The sequence below is a fragment of the Myotis daubentonii genome, chromosome 4 (assembly GCF_963259705.1).
Source record: "Myotis daubentonii chromosome 4, mMyoDau2.1, whole genome shotgun sequence".
Lineage (NCBI taxonomy): Eukaryota > Metazoa > Chordata > Mammalia > Chiroptera > Vespertilionidae > Myotis > Myotis daubentonii.
In genome coordinates, this window is record NC_081843.1 from 71,063,755 (window position 1) to 71,084,946 (window position 21,192).

The 21,192-nt window shown below is 37.8% G+C and overlaps 1 protein-coding gene across 3 annotated transcripts in view; it reads right to left on the reverse strand.

The window, feature by feature from the left end:
• XRCC4 (X-ray repair cross complementing 4) overlaps positions 1–21,192 on the reverse strand; it is a 201,042-nt gene that overhangs the window by 108,448 nt on the left and 71,402 nt on the right. For all 3 annotated transcript variants that reach the window (XM_059694165.1, XM_059694166.1, XM_059694167.1), the window contains exon 4: positions 3,873–4,039. In XM_059694165.1, the coding sequence (XP_059550148.1) occupies positions 3,873–4,039 (167 nt within the window). The remainder of the gene's footprint in view (positions 1–3,872; positions 4,040–21,192) is intronic.

Consider the following 21,192-nt stretch of genomic DNA (forward strand, 5'->3'; position numbering starts at 1 on the left):
TCTCTTCTATTCTGATTCAATGTGAATCAACCCATTTTGATCTACTGAAAATGGCCTCAAATTATATGTTTAATAACTAAAATCAGAATAAAGCTAGAGAGATTCTAGCTTGATATAGGGATGCAAACAAGAGGCCTATTCAGTAACATGAAACATGAGAGTTATTTAAAATAAATAGAAAAAAAGTAAAATAAATATAGCTAATAAGCTAAGGGTTTACATACAATATTTCTAATGTTTTCTCTATCTAAACTATAGAAAATTAAATTAATCCAGTAATATCACTTATCAAAATGGAACTAAGACCAAAATTATTTAAAAGTAAATAAAAACAACAGCAAATAAGTACATTAAGTCTACACATTAAAACTCATTCTTTTTAATTGTACTGTAATCCCTCATTCCTTACTCAAACTTCCTTTACTCTTCACCGTCATCCCAAATGGAAATTGCTTTAGAGTTGGCTCTGATTATTATAATATGTTTATTTAAATATCAAAATATATGCAAAAAATCTCACCTAAAAATAAAGTAAAATTGAATCCAAAATTTCCAGACATAGACTATTAAAGATTCATTTTTTTCTTCTAGTCTCTATCTAAAGATATATTTTGCCAATATATTCATATTTTTAGGAATTCATATTTCTCCTCTTAACATATCATAAACATTTTTTGTGAAATAAGCAAATGTGTACATGATTGCTTTTTGTTTATATAATATCCTATTGTGTATTAAATATATTTGAAACCTATCTACCATATCTTATAAAGGAATTTTCTGCATCTATTTTATGCTCCTCCTTCTTTCACTCCCCTAGACATACAGCCTGGAACAGTGATGGGAAAGAAATGATTGGGTCATGGATGGACACTGATATAAGAGAAATCAGAGGCTACTGAGAAAACTGAACTGTTGCCAGACCTAAATGATGGCCCCAACTAATGATTCTCTCCTTTCCATGTCCTCAGTGACCAAACTTAATATGTTCATGTCCTATTTCTAATTTCTCTAAAGACTCTTGATCAGTATTGTTATAGGCAGTTAGACAGACATAAACAGAGCAAGGATAATGGGCCAGGTATAGGAACTCACCAGGGCAGAAAGCCCAGAATGCCCAAAAGGGGCAAAACTGGGAAAACAAAAACCTCACCTCAGAGTAAACTATCCTCCCTAGCATATCACTAGTCATGCAGTTTAGACCCCTGGGCCTTTTCCTTCCTTAAGATAGCATCTAAGCCTCAGGTGCATTTCAGCTCCAGGCCCAGAAAAGCAACAAAACCAGACAAAGGACTTCATGGCTGTCTTAAGACCAGCCACACTGACTAAAGAACCCCTGGCACTGACCAATCAGAGGAGACAGGGACCCTGAAAGAGCACACCTGTAAAGCTGGTGAATATTCTATTGAGACCCACCCCTGGACCCTCCCCTAAGATTTCCACCTGCAAGAGAAAGATAAATAAGCTCAGGATGAAGGACCCAGTGCACGCTCTCCCCTAAGGGAAGACACCCTTGCCATTCCCTTTCCCCTTCTTCCCTCTAAGGGGCCCCATGAGACTTGCAACCAGGGGAGCAATGAGCAGCAGCAGGTCATCCAGGGCAAACCCCTTGAACTGTCTCCGAGGCCCCCTTTTCTCTGACTTCTCAGTAAGCCAAAGCAGCCCGGCCTAGGCTCTCCTGATGCTTCTATGCCCTTCCTCAGTATATTTTTGCTACAGCCAATAAATTCTTACTTACTTTGCCACACTTTGTATCTTGATTAAAAACTTTCTTTCAAAGAAACAAAAACCAAGGTCTCCTCATCTCCCCAGTAACAGTACTACTTACCTCAGGGAAGCTGGAACTGCAACTCTTTGGCTCATTTTCTAATATTCTAAGACTGTTGAGAGAGAACACTTAGAAAGTACTGCTTGGCCATGGCCAAGATACAGTTATAGCTCCTTAAAATAGCCCCTTTCTCCGTTGAAAGGAAAATTGAAAATTTGGGGAATAGTAGATAAGCTACTAATCTGATACCTGGTATATAATGAACCTGGAATTCTCTGGAGTGGTCTGACTTTCCTTGCAGTTTGAAGGGTCACCCCAATAGCACACATCTCCAGCCTCTGAAGATGTCTGACCCAATATTTACAAAAACATAATAGCTGGCACATAATAAGGCAGGTGGTAAGATACATGGCTTTGCTTTTGATCAAATAGAAAACCTTTTGCCACAATACCACAAAGACACTTTCTGCATAGCTCAGATACAGTGAATCAAGCATCTGTGGGCCACATATTATATGTATCCCTCACACAGTACAGCACAGGGAACATTTTCTCATCTTTGTTCCCTGCTGCTTTCCATTCTATGGCAGTGGTGTTGAATACTGATGAGATAATACCTCTTTCAACCTCTGGCAGACATTTTAAAGCAATTTGTTCAAGTACCAAGGACCCAGTCTGCATTTTTGTGGGCAATTTGTGGATCAAATTTTCTATCATCTTGAGGGTATTTTGAGTTTTAAATATAATGTCTTACCACGAACACAGTACATCTCCTTTAATTTGATTTATTTCATATATAAATAGGCCCCAAAACATGTATTGTAACAGAGAAATTTGATATAAATTCAAACACGAATAAAATAGAAGTTAAAGAGAAAAATTAACTTATTTTTCTGTATGTTTTCCTAGTATTTATAGATATTTTATTTGGTTTTATTATTTTTATATGATTGGAGATAAAAATTAATTCAGAACTAAGTGAACTACTTTCTTAATTTAATAATTGAGAGCCAAATATAACCCAGGTATTAGAAACTTAATTTTGTATGTCTCACATTAATAAAACTGATTAAATAAATACAAATAATTGATTTTAGTCAACCTCATTTTCACACACATATATTGATAATAGCCTTAATTTATTCTTCATATATTCCCCCATACATATATGCTTACTAAAGTCCATAAAATCAATGTCAATGATTGCCCTAAAAAGACCCTAAATAGAATGTGTTTTTATGTTTTAGAGCTACTACTGGTTTGAATAAAAATTTTTAAAAATCTATTGTACACACTGGAGGTAATAATAATGATCATTATTATATACATACCCCATAATTCAGATGTTGCAAGACATCTGTGCACAAACATATGCATATTATACTATATATTTCTCTAGTGTTCACAACATACATTTTATTTTCTTCAAACATTTTTTACACAATAGAGTAGCACAGGTTAAACCCTGGCACAGCCTAGATTATGCCATAGTTGAGAAAATGTGTAATTAAGAAAAAAAGTGACTTTCCTCTTCATCTTTTAAAAAATAAGAGGTAAAATCTGGAAAATAAAAGGCTTTCAAATATCTTTTCCAGTAGTCACAATTACCTCGTCTTTTAAAAATGCTGGTTGTATGAATTTTCAATCAATCAGGAAAAATAAGTTTCTATCAGGAGCCAAGACACACATCATTTGAAACAGTTGCCATTCATATAAAGATTCCAAATAAGGAATAAATCATTCCTTATTTATGTTACATGTCTCTTTTTATTCACTATTAATCCTGTAATTTGAGCTAAAGTAATCCTTATAAATATCACCTTCCTAAATTTTGATTAATATTAATTGATTCTGATTCTCATTGCCCAATTATTCCTTATCATTTATAAGTTTGCTGTGCAACCAAATACTAGTGACCTAAAAGTGTTAATGTATTACTATAATGTACAAAAGTGACCAAAAATTTGGTTTAATTATAATAAGTAAGGTATAATTAATGACATTTATTTTAAATATATGCTAGTCTATGTTACACATTCAAAAATCTTTAACACTAAATGCTCTAAAGAGAGCTTGGTGTTTTTATAATACATTATGCACACACCTTCCTTGAACATCATTCCAATCTCTCAGAAGCCTTTCATTTTCTTTCTGCAGGTGCTCATTTTTGGCTTGGTTTTCTGCAATGGTGTCCAGGCAGTCACAAATAAGTTTTCTAATGACCTCAGCTGGGCTTGTGACTTTCTCTAACTTGAAGGAACCAAGTCTGAACTAGGATGAAAGGAAAATATGATTAGCTTTGGAAGAATATAAAAATTGAGCAGCCCAGTTTTAAATACACATAATTTTTTTCTGAAGAGAAAAAGTTTGATTCAAATACAGCACATTTACCAGATATAGAATGAACAAAAACCTGGGCAACTTCCTTCTTTCTTATTAAAGTTTATCACATAAAGCAACACAAAACCTAAGAATAATTTTTGTAAGTTATAATTCACTCTCCCACCTCCTAGCAGAAAACAACATAAATGCCATGTGAGGATATTATCATGATTGCTACAACCTTATTTAAATCATTCTACTGAGATTAAGATAAGAAATTACACATGAGAATTCTTAATGCTAATTTCTGTTAATATTGAAGGTAAAATTGAATAATTGACATAAGCTATTTTTGAAGAAAGAGAAAAATTTTGGTAATTGCTAAAAGAAGTGTAGGGTTTTAGGAAGCTGATAAACCTGGGGACACCACACAGTATCAAAAGCAATAATTTATTACTATAAATTATAAATAATAAAGAATTCTTCTTCTAGTGGGCACTTTAAAATAAGATAGTATGATATAGTTTTAGTTACAGTTATGGAATTCTGAAGGATACACAGATTCTCATTTGGTAGATAAAAATACTGAAAAGCAATTAATAATAATTACAATTATCTTCACTACTAACATTATAATTATTGCAAGAACCAGTAAAATAAATATTATATAGCTGCCATGTCTTGCAGTGGAAGGACCACTCAAGCACAGCACAAATATAAATTTATCTAATCATCACCAAAATGGAACTAATATACATTTTATAGATATAAACTGGGGTTCAGAGTAGTTATCTAATAGAGTAAAGGAATCAAGTCAAGATCCTACTCTGCTATGCTGTTCGGCTGTTTCCTGACACAAGAAGATATCCTAACTAAACAACTACGAAGAGGAAACATGAGGTTCAGAACCTCCACAGAGAGATTCTGATGACACTGAGTGGCACAACTGAGAGAAAAACTGAGCATATTTTGGTTTGGTTTGGTTTGGTTTTAGCCTTCTAGATTTGTAATTTATACTATAGCATTTGTCTAATAAGAACATTTCCAAATGTCTTGCTTTAAAAAGAATATTTTTATAAATATGTTATATACATATTGAGAAATATGAAACAGTGGTTGATAATTCTGAGGCAAATCCCTATGAGTCAATTTACAAATAAAACTATAAGTCACTAAAGTAAAAATCCAATGTTTACAATCTGAAAAACATTTCAGTTTATTCCTGTAATTTAGCATCATTTGAATGTTTAACTACACAGAATAACTTTTCTGGATAAATTGTGTTTACTAATTTACTTTAAATTTTCAGAAAGAAAATGTCTTAATATTAAAGAAACCCTGCCAAAGGCTAAATACTGATTATTCCTACATGTTGAGAAACATTTATTTATACTAGCTTTAAATCTACAGGGGAAAAAAGAATGTTTATATTCTTTAGTATTATTATAGGCACACTTTAGAGGATTGAATAGCCAAAATTAAAATTGTGTGTGTGTATGCTAATGTACGCTTAATCTTTTAATTTTTTTATCTTATCTCTTCCTGTTTTTTTAACACAAGAAGGAGAATCACATTAGAAAAAAATGGTCCTTTAATTCAATTAATACATCCAGTTGTATCAGGCTTATATATGTAACTAAATTAAACAATTTGGACAATGTTTACAAAAAAAAAAAAAAGACTTGGAAAAACCAAGAATTATCATTTATTCCATTAAAATTATTTCAGGCAATTTGTCACATCTGATGTATATATCTTAAACTTAGAATTAAATGACCAAAAGCACTTGCAATTTTCTCATATAATGAAACAAGGGTCCATTTAACAAGCTTGTAAGTTTAAATAAGAAAATTTTATCTATGTAATGAATATATAAGTTGAAAGTAAATTTGAGTATTTACCCTGAGAAGCTTCTCTTAGTGTAAACATATATGCACACAAAATAAAGATCATCTGTAGAGTATTACTTTTCAAGTCCATACAAAGTAGAAGAAAAATTAAGCTTATTTTATTTTTAGACAACAGATTACATTATCAGTAAAATGTAAACACAAAAAAGTGATTTTTTTAATTCATCACAATTGTCAGGCAGCTTTTACTAAGATGCACATTTTTAGAAAGGAAAGCGTTTTCATCACTTGAAAGTTTCAACAATGACAAATGAATAATTTGTGCCACATTTTAATCCTGAATAAAGTAATTGGTAAAATACAAATACACAGATAAACATAAGTCCAGCCCCCATCCTTCTATCTTAGATGGCAAAGGAAGAAGGAACCAATTCTAAATCACTCATTACAATCAACTTCTTTCAAAACATATATACATTTCAAATGTATATATTCAAAATTCCAAAAGAGATTCTTATATCATTTCTTGGCTATTCAGTACAGAATAAACTTAAAATGTCACTGCTTCCTAACAGTAGGCAACTGTTTTTTGGTTTCTATTTTCTAATTATATTCCCTAATTTTTTCCTTTAACAACTGTGAACATCTGTTATTCCAAACAATAAAAATGAACAAAAAGTATATCGAAACTCAATCCAAGAAAATGATTTTACTTAAATATTATTTCTTTGAAAAATTCTGTTCAGTATGAGAGAGTGACTCTCCTGGACCATTTTGCTTACATACACACTATAGGCTCAGTGTACAAAACTTGTGCACTGGAGAGGGGTTCCCTCAGTCCAGCCTGTACCCACTCCAATCGAGGGCCCCTCGGGAGATGTCTGACCGCTGGTTTAGGCCCAATCCCTGTGGTCGGGCCTAAACCGGCGGTCGGACACCCCTTTCACAAACTGGGACTGCTGGTTCCTAACCACTCACCTGCCTGCCAGCCTGATTGCCCCCAACTGCCCTCCTCTGCCAGCCAATTTGGTTCTGATTGGTCAGTTTCTATGCCAGTCAGTGTCAAAAGCTCCGCCTCCTAGGCAGCCATTGGCTCTTCACAGTTGACCCCGATTTGGTTCTGATTGGTCAGTTTCTATGCCAGTCAGCGTCTCTGGGCCTATCAATGGGGCCTGATCAGAAAGGCGGGGCTGATCAGCAGCCCCAGTGGAGGCCTGAAGAGAAATGAAGGCATGGCTATTGGCCAGGCTGGGAGAGAAAGAGAGACAAGTTCTGATCAACAGCTGCCACAGAGGCTATGGATCAGACCCTGCCTCTCTCTCTGTAGGCCTCTCTCTGGGCCTGATCCGCAACCCCCTAGGCAGTCAGTGCTGGGTCGCCATGGCAACCCAGCACTGACTTCCAGTCTGGTCGAGCCTTCGGTAGTTATGACCCTGGCTCTTTATTATATAGATGGGTCAGAACCGAGAAGGAAACACCCTTCCACTTTCACAGCTGCTGTTCCAGCCTGCCCACATCATTACAGATGCAAGGCTCCACTTGCCCATATGCACTGAATTTCGATGAGGACTTCATATCAGGCTGAATGAATTCAGAGGCAAAAAGTATTTCTGTGCTCTAATCTATATTCAGCCCATCCTTATCCTGCCACTCAAATGAAAAGTGGCAACGAAGGAAAGTATTGTTTATAAAACTAGCAAATTTGCACAAAAGCTATATTGTATGGTTAGGTCAATTTTAAATACTTTAGCTTTTTGTTTGACAAGTAAGGCTATTAGCATTACTGTTCTTTATTTATTAGTTCTGTCATTTCAAACTAATCTACAATATAAAATCTTGCTTCAAATGGTACACCAGAATCAGAAACCACAAATTAAAGATATTTTGGAAGCATATTTCTTCCTTAGAAGCATGGGCAAAAAATACGTTTCTTTTTGTAGCCAGTTCCAAAGATCTTTTGAGGAATTCAATGTACATAGATCTATACTGAGAACCTCAGTCTACAATCTAAGATTTAAGCTCTCTTTATTTTTCTATGTAAAAAGGTTGAGAACTATTAACTTTCTAAATGTAGTTAATCATGGTAGGTTACACTAGACAAATACATAATTGCATATGCATAGTTGTAAAATTCTAGTAATATAGGAAATCAGTTATATTAGGTAATAAATAGGAGAGTAAACAGTATTACTTTGGCCTAGTTATATTAATCATCAACTGTAAGTATTTTGAATCAACCGTATTTTCACTAAGACCTTTTTATCATGAACTCTTTGGTTCAGTGACATGCTCAAATATTTATTAAACAAAAAAAACATTATAAATGAAACTTCTAAAGCAGTAACATAACTGAGTTGACAACTGGTCACATTTATCTCCCAAGGTAGCTAGAACTGAGAAAAGTATACTGATAAGAACTAAAGAGGCAAGAGAGCTATATTGTGAGACTATTAATCTTACTATTCCAACCATTTTCTTGTCCAACTTCCTTACGGCTCAAAAAAATGCTTAAACATCTCAGACTACATAATCAAGAAGGCTCTGCAGCCCTAGCTGGTTTAGCTCAGTAGATAGAGCTTCAGCCTGCGGACTGAAGGGTCCTGGGCCAATTCCGGTCAAGGGCACATGCTCAGTTTGTGGGCTTAATCCCCAGTAGGGGGCGTGCAGCAGGCAGCCGATCAATAATCCTGTCTCATCATTGATGTTTCTCTCTCTCCCTCTCCCTTTCTCTCTGAAATCAATCAAAAATATATATTTGTTTTAAAGGAGGCTCTGCATATTTTACATCCTGTAGGTTCTTAAAATCAAAATGCAATAATCTAAAAGTAAAAAATGGGCTGAGCTCTAATTATAGTACTTCAAATTATTAGCATTTCAAGATCATGCTATATGCTTTAATATATTAAGTATCATCTAAGAATTCTTATTTTGGTCTTCATAATTGTAAAAATTCATTGATGGGAGTCAGAGAATCCTTGAGAAGAAAAATCCAACAGTCTATGTGGTTAGGGAATAATAGAAGTTACTTTTACTTAGAATGACTATAAATTTTCACTCCATTAGTAGGTTAAAATACAGGTAATAAGTCTTTTGGCTCACAGGAAATATAGTGAAACCTATATTTATCTTAGTCTAATTAGGAGTTTTAATTAACAATGAAAAATTATACTATATATCAATTCAGAATCAACTAGAAGGCTTTCTTATAGTAACTGGTCAAATTAAAACACATCATGTTGACATTAGAAACATTTTGAACAAAATTTTTTATAAAAACTTGTATTAACTATAACTCTATTGTCCTTAAAATCAGTTATCATCCTATATAATAAAAGGCTAATGTGCAAATCGACCAATCGGCGGAACGACTGGTCACTATGGCACGCACTGACCACCAGGGGGCAGACACTCAATGCAGGAGCTGCCCCTTGGTGATCAGTGCGCTCCCACAGGGGGAGCACCGCTCAGCCATAAGCCCTGACCTGGGCTCACAGCTGGAAAGCGCAGTGGTGGTGGCGGCAGAGCAAAGGATGCCTGACTGATGGCTTAGGCCTGAGGGGAGCTGGCCTAAGTCATCAGTCAGGCATTCCCCGAGGGCTCCTGGATAGCACAGGCCAGGCTGAGGGGACCCCCCCAACCCAGTGCACCAATTTTCGTGCACTGGGCCTCTAGTAAACTAATAAACTCAACACTAGTGATCCTTTAAGTCATAGAATACAAAGTATCTTTAAATCCTCAATTTAAATAAAATGAGAAAATATGAAATCAAGACAAAAAATGCTCATTTATTTTATAGTTTATGAATTTATTTTTAAAGTTTTTAAAAGCTTAATAATTATATTTTTAAACTACAGAATAAAAATTATTCTGCCATATATTGTCATTCAAAAGTATTTACTAAGAATCCAAAAATCTTTACTTATAATTTCATAATTTACTGGTAATGGCAGATCTCTATAGGAAACAAATTTCTATCCAAAATATTTACACATAAAAACTGGTAATATTTACTTTGATTCATTTCCTTAGTTACTTAGAGACAAGATAAAAACAAATTATTGTTCTAAAAACATTTAAAAATTTTAATGTGTTTTTTAGGTGAATACTTACATAACAGAAAAACTGTTTATAAGCTATAAAATTTAGCATCTAATTTTGAACAGATTAAGAAGAATTGGAAAGTACAATGAATGCTAACTATGCATTTAATTGGATTTTCTTGCAAAGAAAAAAGTAATTAAATGTTAACAATAAGGTAGTTTCAGTTCAGGTACTAATAGCAAAGTAAGCTGCATTGGACTAACCCTGCTGGAGATAATAATCATAAACACTGAACCAGGAAAAAACAAAACAAAACACAAAAAACTAAAAACAAAAAACAAAAATCTATTTAAGGAACTGGAAAATGACTGAGAGAAGGCAGCAATTGGAGAGTCCTCAAAAGAGGATGAGATCCATATTTATATGACTGTTTCTCACAGGGCACTCCTCACTCCTAGAGCTCATGTACAACAAGTAGAAACCACACTTGCTGACGTGCAAGGTGTCCACGGATGGAATTCTGGGCTATATACACACACTAAATAGTTTGAAAATAGGAGGAAAAAATCAGAGGATCAGTACAGTATAGGATCAGTTACAATCCCCAGAATAAAATTAGACAAAAAAGAAAACAAAATGGAGAAAGAATTTTAAAAGTATTAGAAGGAATGCATGAACTAAAAGATTTAAATTAACTGATAGAAAGGATCTACTATAAGGTCCAGCACACTGGATTAAAAGAGGACTCATATCAAGACATACCATCATTAAATTTTAGAACATGTCAGACAAGAGAATCCTAAAAGATTCCAGAGCAATAAAATAGGTTACATATGAATGATTAGGAATCAGAATGGCACTGGATTTCTACAGCTCTTCTAGATATCAGAAGTCAGTTAATTAACATCTTCAAAATAATGAAGACATATTCAGAGAATATGTTCCACTAATGTGATGAAATAAACCAAATTATAACATAACATTCTTCTAATAATAAGTAATATTTAATGAGTACTTACTATGTTTTAGGAATTATGTCAGTTAATACAGAAGTCTCTGTGGGACTAATAGAAATAAATTCAGATTTTGAGCTCTGTATCTAAGACTGAAATAGTATAAGGAGCCCTGGTCAGTGTGGCTTAGTTGCTTGGACATCTTGCCATGCACTGAGAGGTCACTGGTCAGGGCACATGACAGCTTGCGGGACCAATCCCAAGTGGAGGGCATACAGGAAGCAGCCAGTCTATGTCTCTCTCTCTCTCTCTCACTCTCTCTCTAAAAATATATAAAAAAATTTTAATTGTATAAGGAATATGTGAAATGTAGTCAAAAAATTTCTGTAGGATCCTACATGAAAACTTCAAATTCAATTAAATATCCTTTCTTTAGTTTTGTATGATGAAACTTCTGTTATAGAAAGATGAATCAGATAGAACATATGCTTCACATAAATGCAAGAGTAATAGTATTTTATAAGACCTACAATGTTAATAGATTAATTTCAGAAAAATCAATGCAAGCTATAATACCACAACCATACATTTTTAAAATATATTTTATTGATTTTTTACAGAGAGGAAGGGAGAGGGATAGAGAGCTAGAAACATCGATGAGAGGGAAACATCGATCAGCTGCCTCCTGCACACCCCCTACTGGGGTTGTGCCTGCAACCAAGGTACATGCCCTTGGCTGGAATCGAACCTGGGACCCTTCAGTCCGCAGGCCAGTGCTCTATCCACCGAGCCAAACCGGCTAGGGCACAACCATACATTTTTAATATTTAAAAGCTCAAATTATAAACTTAGCCAGAATAAAAGAGTAAAATATTTGGGGACTAAAACTACTGTTTTTAATGAAATAATGTCATTAATACATAAAATACCAAGTGTTTTGTGGTAACTATGTAAATAAGTCCTGTTACATAGACTAGCACCTTGCTGTTAGCAAATATTAAAACCAGAAGCTCAGTTTCAGTGTAGTCAAAAAAAAAAAAAATCAATTGTTTTGGCATATTATAGCTTCACTTCTGCAAACTTTCTTATTGAAGCAATCAAATGAGAACTCTTACCCATTGCCAAGAAATGTTCAAATTGTATAGCAGTTATTGTATTTTGACAATGTAGTAATCCCAGTTCATTTGAACGGGTACTAAAGGATGAGTCCCTAAAACTAAAGTGAAGGAATAGTGGTAGCATTTTGAAAATACAGAATACATTGAGAAACACAGTTATATAAAAAGTTATATTCACAGAGAAACAATGTCAGATGCAAAATGAATATTTAATAATATTTTAAAGGATAATTTTTTTGTATGACTCAAAAGGTCAGAGCAAAGATGTATGTTCAATTACCAGAAATGCTTTAGCACTTACTGTCATTGTTACAATATATGAAGAGAGATTCACATCCTCTGGTGTACATGCATATATAATCCTCTCCTTTCATGTGTGGGTAAAACTTGCGAATATAATGAGATACTCATGTGATTAGGTTGGGTTACATGGCACATCAGACTTTAAAAAGAAAAGATTATTTTGGCTGGGCCTGATCATATCAACTGAGCCCTTAAAATGGACCTTCGTGAAGAACAGAAATTCAACTTGAAGGAAATTCTCTGCTGCTGGATTTGAAAGGGGAGGATGCCAGGAAATGTCCACTAGGAGCTGAGAACCACCCGTGGCTAACAGCCAGGGGGAATGAATGCTGCCAACAAACATGTCAGCTGGGAAGAAGAATCTGAGCTCCAGATGAGAATGCAGTCCTGCTGACACTTTGATTTCAGCCTCATAAGATCCTGAGCAGAGAACCCAGTTATGACAGGGCTAGACTTCTGACCTATAGAAACTGTGAGATAATGGTTGGTGCTTTAAGCTGCTAAGTTTGTAATAATTTGTTGTGCAAAGATAGAAAACTATACAGTTGATAATTAGGAAGTAAAGTGTTTTTTTTTTAATTAAACAATGGGGATTGCTTCAAGATAAGGCTGGTGGAACTGCCATATGAGAGCCAAGCAGAAATTACTTTCTAGCAACTTTGGTCTCATGAAGTTTACCCAAATGTCTTATCAGGCATAAAGTGGTACACTAGAAAGAAAAATAACTTCCTGTGTTATATAAAATTTTAAGTTATGTACCAAAGGAGTTGGACAGGTTTTCAGAAAGCACTTCCATGAAATCTACAGAAGAAAGCAGATGGATACAGCAAACTCACAAGATACAAGGTCACTATTTCACTGGTAGTTAACAAACATGAAAAATGCTATCAGGTAATTCCTGAGAATTTAACATCTTCAAAAGGTTCTAGCCATCATAATTGCTGTAAAAAATTATAACTTCAAGTTTCTCCACTGAAGAGAATAAATGACTTTCTATTAAATTCTAAAAAAAAAAAAAAAGTTTGCATGGCAAAAAATTAACATATATATAATTGCTTCAAAGTGCATTTCAATAATTATGGCAGAAATAAAATTTATGAAAGAATAATAGTATTAATACAGTCCTGTTGGCATTTAATGACTTAGTCTTTTGAAATCCTTCTGTTTACTGTCTGGTTTCCACAGTAATAAACACAGCCTGTTTATTTTAAATATTCCATTCTAAAATGAGGAGACTTTTTTTCCTCAAAATCATACTGCACACTAACCAACATCCCAAGCCAAAAGAACACAGGAGACCAAATGTGTAAAAGACAAGTAAATCCAATAAGAACATGATCCAGTCTTTAGATTTAGAAAAGAAAAATGTCAAACTCCAGCTGTTCTAACTGGAGAGCCCAGATAGGCCTAGTCCTTGTCTCTTGAGGAAGACAAGCAGCCTATGACCTAATGTGTCTCCTTTGCTCATTTTTGTCAGTAAGCACAACACTTGCTTTGTGTTTCATCTTTCTCTTGTTAACATGCAACTCTCCTAAAGAGTGCAACAAAGATCTCTTTAGATCAAAAGTAAAAGTCTACTCCCAATCAAAGAATATTAAAAAAATCAATCTGCAAAAATAGGACCTAAAATTTAGAACTGTCCTCAGATGAATAGTTTCAAGAAGGTATTCTTTGTTGTCCAATCAGCATTCCCTTTAAATAAATTAAAGTGTATATATATATCCTATCTAATAAAAGAGAAACATGGTAATTAGCGTACCACAGCTACCCTTCCCATTGGCTAATCAGCGAGATATGCAAATTAACTGGAAGCCAAGATGGCGGCCGGCAGCCAGGCAGCTGACACGAACAGGGAGGCTTGCTTGCTTCAGTGACGGAGGAAGCCAAGCTTCCCCGCCTGCCTTGCCGGCCTCTCAGCTGCACTCTAAGCAACATTGTAACAAATATAGAAGCTAAACAAAACCCCGGGCTTCAGCCAGTAGGACCACAACATTGTTTCAAATACAGAAGGTAAACAAAGGCCAGAAACCTGCTTTCAGCAGTGGAGGTCTCAGAGCTGGAGCTGAGCCTCAGAGCTAAAGCTGGCCCAGAATTAAAAAAAAAAGGAAAAAAGGACAGGTTGGGAGCTTCAGTCACCCACCAGCTTGAAAATGGCCCTCGGCCCCTCACCCAGGCTGGCCAGGCAGCCCAGTGGGGACCCCCACCCTGAAGGGTGTGTGACCAGATGCAAACAGCCATCATCCTCTCACCCAGGCTGGCCAGGCACCCAAGCAGGACCCCAACCCTGATCCAGGACACCCTTCAGGGCAAACCAGCTGGCCCCCACCCGTGCACCAGGCTTCTATCCTATATAGTAAAAGGGTAATATGCCTCCCAGCACCGGGATCAGCAGAGCAGCGAGGCCTCCCAGCACCGGGATCAGCGTGACGGGGCAGCGCCCAAACCCCCTGATCGCCCTGCGGCTCTGTGTGTGACAGGGGGCAGGGCCACAACCTCCCTATCCGCCCTGGTCTGTTCGTGACGGGGGGAGCTCCCCAACCCCCTGATCGCCCTGCGGCTCTGTGTGTGACAGGGTGTGGTGCCCCAACCCCCTGATCGGCCCTGCTCTGTGTGTAACAGGGGGCAGTGCCCCAACTCCCCTATCGGCCCTGCTCTGTGAGTGACGGGGGGAGCTCCTCAACCCCCTGATCGGCCCTGTTCTGTGCGTGATAGGGGAGAGCTCCCCAACCCCCTGATGGGCCCTGCTCTGTGAGTGACAGGGGGGAACTCCCCAACCCCCTGATGGGCCCTGCTCTGTGCATGACAGGGGGAAGCTCCTCAACCCCCTGATCGGCCCTGCTCTGTACATGACAGGGGGTGGCGCCGCAACCTCCCTATCGACCCTGCCTTGATTGTGACGGGGCGGTGCCCCAACCCCCCAATCGGCCCTACCCTGAGTGTGACTAGGGGTGGCATCGCAACCTCCCAATCTGCCCTGCTCTGTGCATGTCAGGGGGCGGTGCCCCAACTCCCCAGTCGGCCCTGCTCTGAGCCCGACCAGGGGCTGCACCTAGGGATTGGGCCTGCCCTCTGCCACCCGGGAGCAGGCCTAAGCCAGCAGGTCGTTATCTCCCGAGGGGTCCCAGACTGCGAGAGGGCACAGGCTGGTCTGAGAGACCCCCTCTCCCCCCCGAGTGCACAAATTTTTGTGCACTGGGCCTCAAGTATATATATTAGGGGCCCGGTGCACGAAATTCGTGCACTGGGTGTGTGTGTGGGGGGGGGGGGGGAAGTGTCCCTCAGCCCAGCCTGCCCCCTCTCACATACTGGGAGCCCTCAGGCGTTGACCCCCATCACCCTCCAAACGCAGGATCGGCCCCTTGCCCAGGCCTGACGCCTCTGACAGAGGCGTCAGGCCTGGGCAGAGGACCCTCATTTCCCCCCATCACTGGTTCTGCCCCCAGCCCAGGCCTGATGCCTCGGCCAGAGGCGTAGACCCCCATCACCCTCCGATTGCCTGATCGGCCCCTTGCCCAGGCCTGACGCCTCCGCCAGAGGTGTCAGGCTTGGACAGGGGACCCCCATCTCCCCCTGATCACTGGCTCTGGCCCCCGCCCAGGCCTGAGGCCTCTGGCCCAGGAATCATGCCTGGGCAGGGGACCCCCATCTCCCTCTGATCGCTTGCTCCACCCCCCGCCCAAGCCTGATGCCTCTGACCCAGGCTTCAGGCCTGGGCAAGGGGACCATCATATCCCCCCAATCCCCGGCTCCGCCCCCCACCCAGGCCTGATGCCTCGGCCAGAGGAGTTGACCCTCATCACCTTCTGATCACCAATCACCGGATCGGCCCCTGATCAGGCCTGAGGCCTCTGGCAGAGGTGTCAGGCCTGGGCAGGGGACCCCCAGCTCCCCGTGGTTGCAGGCTCCGCCCCTGCCCAGGCCTAACGCCTCTGGCCTAGGCGTCCGGCCCGGGCAGCGGGGACCCGCAGCTGCAGCAGCCCCACGATCGTGGGCTTCGCTTTAGGCCAAGGCAAGGGACCCCTAGCTCCTGGGACTGCCAGCTTCGACCGCACCCAGCTCCCATCGCTGGCTCCACCCCTACTTCCTGCTATCACTGGCCAGGGCGGAAAAGGCACCTGATTCTCCGATCATGGCTGGGGGGCAGGGCAAAGGTGGCCCCAGGGCCGCCTTTGCCCTGCCCCCCAGCTCTTAGCTCCCCCCTGGGTTTCTGATCACTGTCAGTGGCAGGGGGCTTCTTCCTGCTTTCCCTTTCGCCTCCCTGCATTGTGCCTACATATGCAAATTAACCGCCATCTTGTTGGTGTTGATATATATATATATATATATATATATATATATCTCCTATCTAATAAAAGAGAAAAATGGTAATTGGCGTACGAGCTACCCTTTTCATTGGCTAATCAGGGCTATATGCAAATTAACTGCTAACTAAGATTGGCAGTTAACTGCCAATTAAGATTGGCAGTTAACTGCCAACAAGATGGCGGTTAATTTGCATATGTAGGCACAATGCAGGGAGGTGAAAGGGAAAGCAGGAAGAAGCCCCCTGCCACTGACAGTGATCAGAAACCCAGGGGGGAGCTAAGAGCTGGGGGGCAGGGCAAAGGCGGCCCTGGGGCCGCCTTTGCCCTGCCCCCCAGCCATGATCGGAGAATCAGGTGCCTTTTCCGCCCTGGCCAGTGATAGCAGGAAGTAGGTGTGGAGCCAGCGATGGGAGCTGGGTGCGGTCGAAGCTGGCAGTCCCGGGAGCTAGGGGTCCCTTGCCTGGGCCTAAAGCGAAGCCCACGATCGTGGGGCCACTGCAGCTGTGGGTCCCCGCTGCCCGGGCCGGACGCCTAGGCCAGAGGCGTCAGGCCTGGGCAAGGGGCCGATCCTGCGATTGGAGGGTGATGGGGGTCAACGTCTGAGGGATCCCAGTATGTGAGAGGGGGCAGCCTGGGCTGAGGGACACTCCCCCCCACACACACCCAGTGCACGAATTTCGTGCACAGGGCCCCTAGTATACATATAATTTTAAAAAGGAATTGAACTATGAAAAATTGACCATTTTTCAAGAAATTATTAAATAAATCTGAAATATATTCATTTAAAAATTGAAGCATAAAATAGGTGGAAAATGAGAATGGGGAAAACATTAAAAACAATTTACACAAATTTCAACTCTAACTCAAGACAACTTGATATATCAAATAATCAGCCTCCATCACCAGCCCCCTTGGATTCATCCCTCTTAGCATTCTCATCAACCCCTGCTCCAAAACGGCCTAGTGTTCTCTAAGTCCACTGTATTACATTCATCCTGGATCTCTCTTCAGCATTATCCCAAGGATTCTCTTCACAGATCACATGGTGTGAGCTGAAAGCTTGGTTCATTAGTCTTTAACATTGCTAAATACACACTTAAAAATACTCGAATTCTTTGGCTTCAAGTTCTGATTTATACAGTGTTTTGGCTGCTGTTCAACTTTAAATGTTTCATAATTTTTAACTTTCTTCTTTGGCCCATGAATTTTCTTATGTATATGCTTTATATCTGTGAGAGAGACTCTCTTTGTATATTTAAGTTATTACAGAAAACTTGAACTAATGTTAATTCTCTGGTTGAGGAGTCCTTTGTGGCCTACTGTCTAGTTAAATATTGTCATGTTTTAGTATGCTTGAAAAAAAAAGTATATTCTCTGCTTGTTAAAGGAATCTAGTGTCCCCCAAAATGTACACATACACTTTGAATAATTATAAAGGCAGTGTTTATTAAAATACATTTCATTTTCAAAACAGATGTATCTGCTTTAAAAGTGTATATACATTTTTTTGGGGGGGACACCCTGTATTTATCAACCATCCATCCATCCAACCAATCTTATTACAATATAATGTTCAAACATTCTATTTTCTTGCTGTATTCTCATTGGCTTACTATTTGGTTTTTGAGAGAGGTGTTTTAAAAACTTTCAATATGAATTTCAAATTGTAATTGAGTCAATTGTTGTTTTCTGTATTTTGAGATATGTTGTCAGGTGAATACAAGTTCTCAGAATTATTATATCTTCCTAGTCATTTGGTCTTCCCTATTCCAAGCCAACACTCATTGTCTTAAGGTGTATTTTTTGAATGTTAATAAAAGTCCCTCAGAAGTTATATTTTAATTCATATTTGTCTGGTATATTTTTTTGTTTCCAAATTTTGTGATAATTATGTTTTAGATGTGTTTCTATAAATAACATAAAGTTCGACTTTGGAATTTATAGAATCTAGAACTTGTCTTTTAATAGTGGAATTTATGTGTATATGATTAATTTACTGATTTATTTTTATCATCTTATTTTGTTTTCTGATTTTCTATGTATTTATCATTTGCTCCATTTTACTGTGTTTAACATTCCTTTAAAATCTGCTTAATCACTCAAAATATTAATTTTATATTAATTTTTATTTCATGTTTTGTGATAAATCTTTTTTTGTTGTTGCTGATGACTATATCACATTAGGTAATTCTTATGGCTGGAATTCTTAATTTGAACTTATCTTCAAAGGGGGTATTCTTCCCATAAGATTCCCATCTATCTACATGAGCTTTGCATTACCTTCTGAATTGCTTAGAATTTGCTTTTGCAAGAGTTCAGAAATTATTTATGACAATCGTTTGCCTTGAAATTCCTGTGTTTTGGGGACAGGAAAGTTCTAACTCAATTAAAAAATGTGCACAGGAGGCTCCACATAGGCAGTAAGGCAAATCCATAGAACTTGTACACAGGAAAAATGACCTCCATGGCCAATGAAGTAAAACCCTGTCCTCAGTTATCTTTTCCTTTCTATACCTGGAGGTGCTGTGACCACCAAACCCCTTACTTGTCTCAGCATTTCTATTTACCTGGAATGGGAGAGAGGATCATATGTCACAGTTAGTCCAGAAATCCATACAAGACTTTTGTATCAGTAGTATTACTTTCATGAATATCATTTGGTATTTACTGAGTATTCAGCTCAGCACAAATGTGAATGACAGGATAGTCATGTCTGCCCACTTTGAGTTTATAAAAGGCCTGTGGAATATCCATCAATATCCTCAGCAATTTCAACATGAAATATTACCACTATTCCAATTTTCTATCAGGACATAAAATCCTCTAATTCCATAGTATCTTTTTCATAATACTTTTGAATTGAATAAAATATAATCAATTATATCCAGTGATTTCCCAAATCACAAACATGTTCATCACCTCAAGAAATGAGATTTTCAGAAACAATATCTCCTTAGAGAAACTAATTTTACTCTAAGAGGTTATGCTCATTTAAATAGAAAGATTATTTCCGTATGTTCAAGATCAGGCAAATTTCACATTTGTTTTCATCTTGAATTGAAAAATGATAACTAATTTTGCATGTTTGTTCAAAGTTGTAAAAATCTGGGATGCTATTTTATAATAGGATTATCTTAAATCCTTACCTAATAAGATAATGGTTTCTCCTTAGCTGGTTTGGCTCAGTGGATAGAGCCTTAGCCTGCGGACTGAAGGGTCGCGGGTTTGATTCCAGTAGAGGGCATATGCCTGGGTTGCTGGCTCGATCCCCAGTAGGGGTCGTGCAGGAGGCAGCTGATCAATGATTCTCTCTCATCATTGATGTTTCTATCTCTTTCTCCCTCTCCCATCCTCTCTGAAATCAATAAAAATATATATTTTTTTAAAAGATAATGGTTTCTTTAATGTTTCACATTATTTGGACTCTTTGGAGTAAAAAATACAACATTTTAATTATTTATAATTAAACATAACATAAACAAAAATGAAACACAATCATAACTTACATATTATCCATAAAGTAATTATATATTCCTAAAAGTTTCATATTATCAGCTATAATTATGAGAGTTTGCTCTTAATCATTTATATTTAACAAAATCAAATCAATATAATTCATAGATGCATTTTTATTTAATATGAAAGAAAATATGAAAGATTGAAAAGATTTTTTTACAGAACATACTTTAATACGTTACATGCTCAAAATATGTCCTAAGCTCGTAAAATGTTTAACATTTCCTATTATTAATCTTAGTAATGTCTAAAGAGTAATAATTTTTGACTTTTGAAAAGAATAATTTATTGGAAATATTATTCTGTAAAACTTGTGTAACTAAAATATATTTGAAGAACAACTTAAATATGTTAAATTCAACTTAAATATGTGATAATACAATAAATTAATTATTATAGATTCTATTTCAAATTTCATACAAAGTTGAAGTATTTTTCTATTTAGTAAGTACTCATGCACTTATCAAAGGCCCTTATGGTGAATAAAACTTCTTAATAGAACAAATTTCTTTCTAAGAATCAGGGAATTTACAAAATTATCCTTTCAATTAACAACCAATAGTTTTGTTTGTATGTTTTTTGTCTTTGTTTTTGTTTTGTTTAAGAAACTTAATGCCCTCTATAATAGAATTTCTTTAAGGATTCCATACTAAAGATCTTTGTCATGCTGGCTAGATTTTCTAAGACCTTAATAATTCTGTACATTTACAAAAACATAAACCTTCTACTAGCTACCAGCATTTTCAAAGCCACATTGCTCTCAGGAGACATGTTTCTCATGTCATAGACCAGTGGTCGGCAAACTCATTAGTCAACAGAGCCAAATATCAACAGTGCAATGATTGAAATTTCTTTTGAGAGCCAATTTTTTTAAACTTAAACTATATAGGTAGGTACATTGTTATTAACTTAATTAGCGTACTCCTAAGGCTTAGGAAGAGCCACACTCAAGGAGCCAAAGAGCCGCATATGGCTCGCGAGCAGCAGTTTGCTGACCACGGTAGACCATTAGGAGTT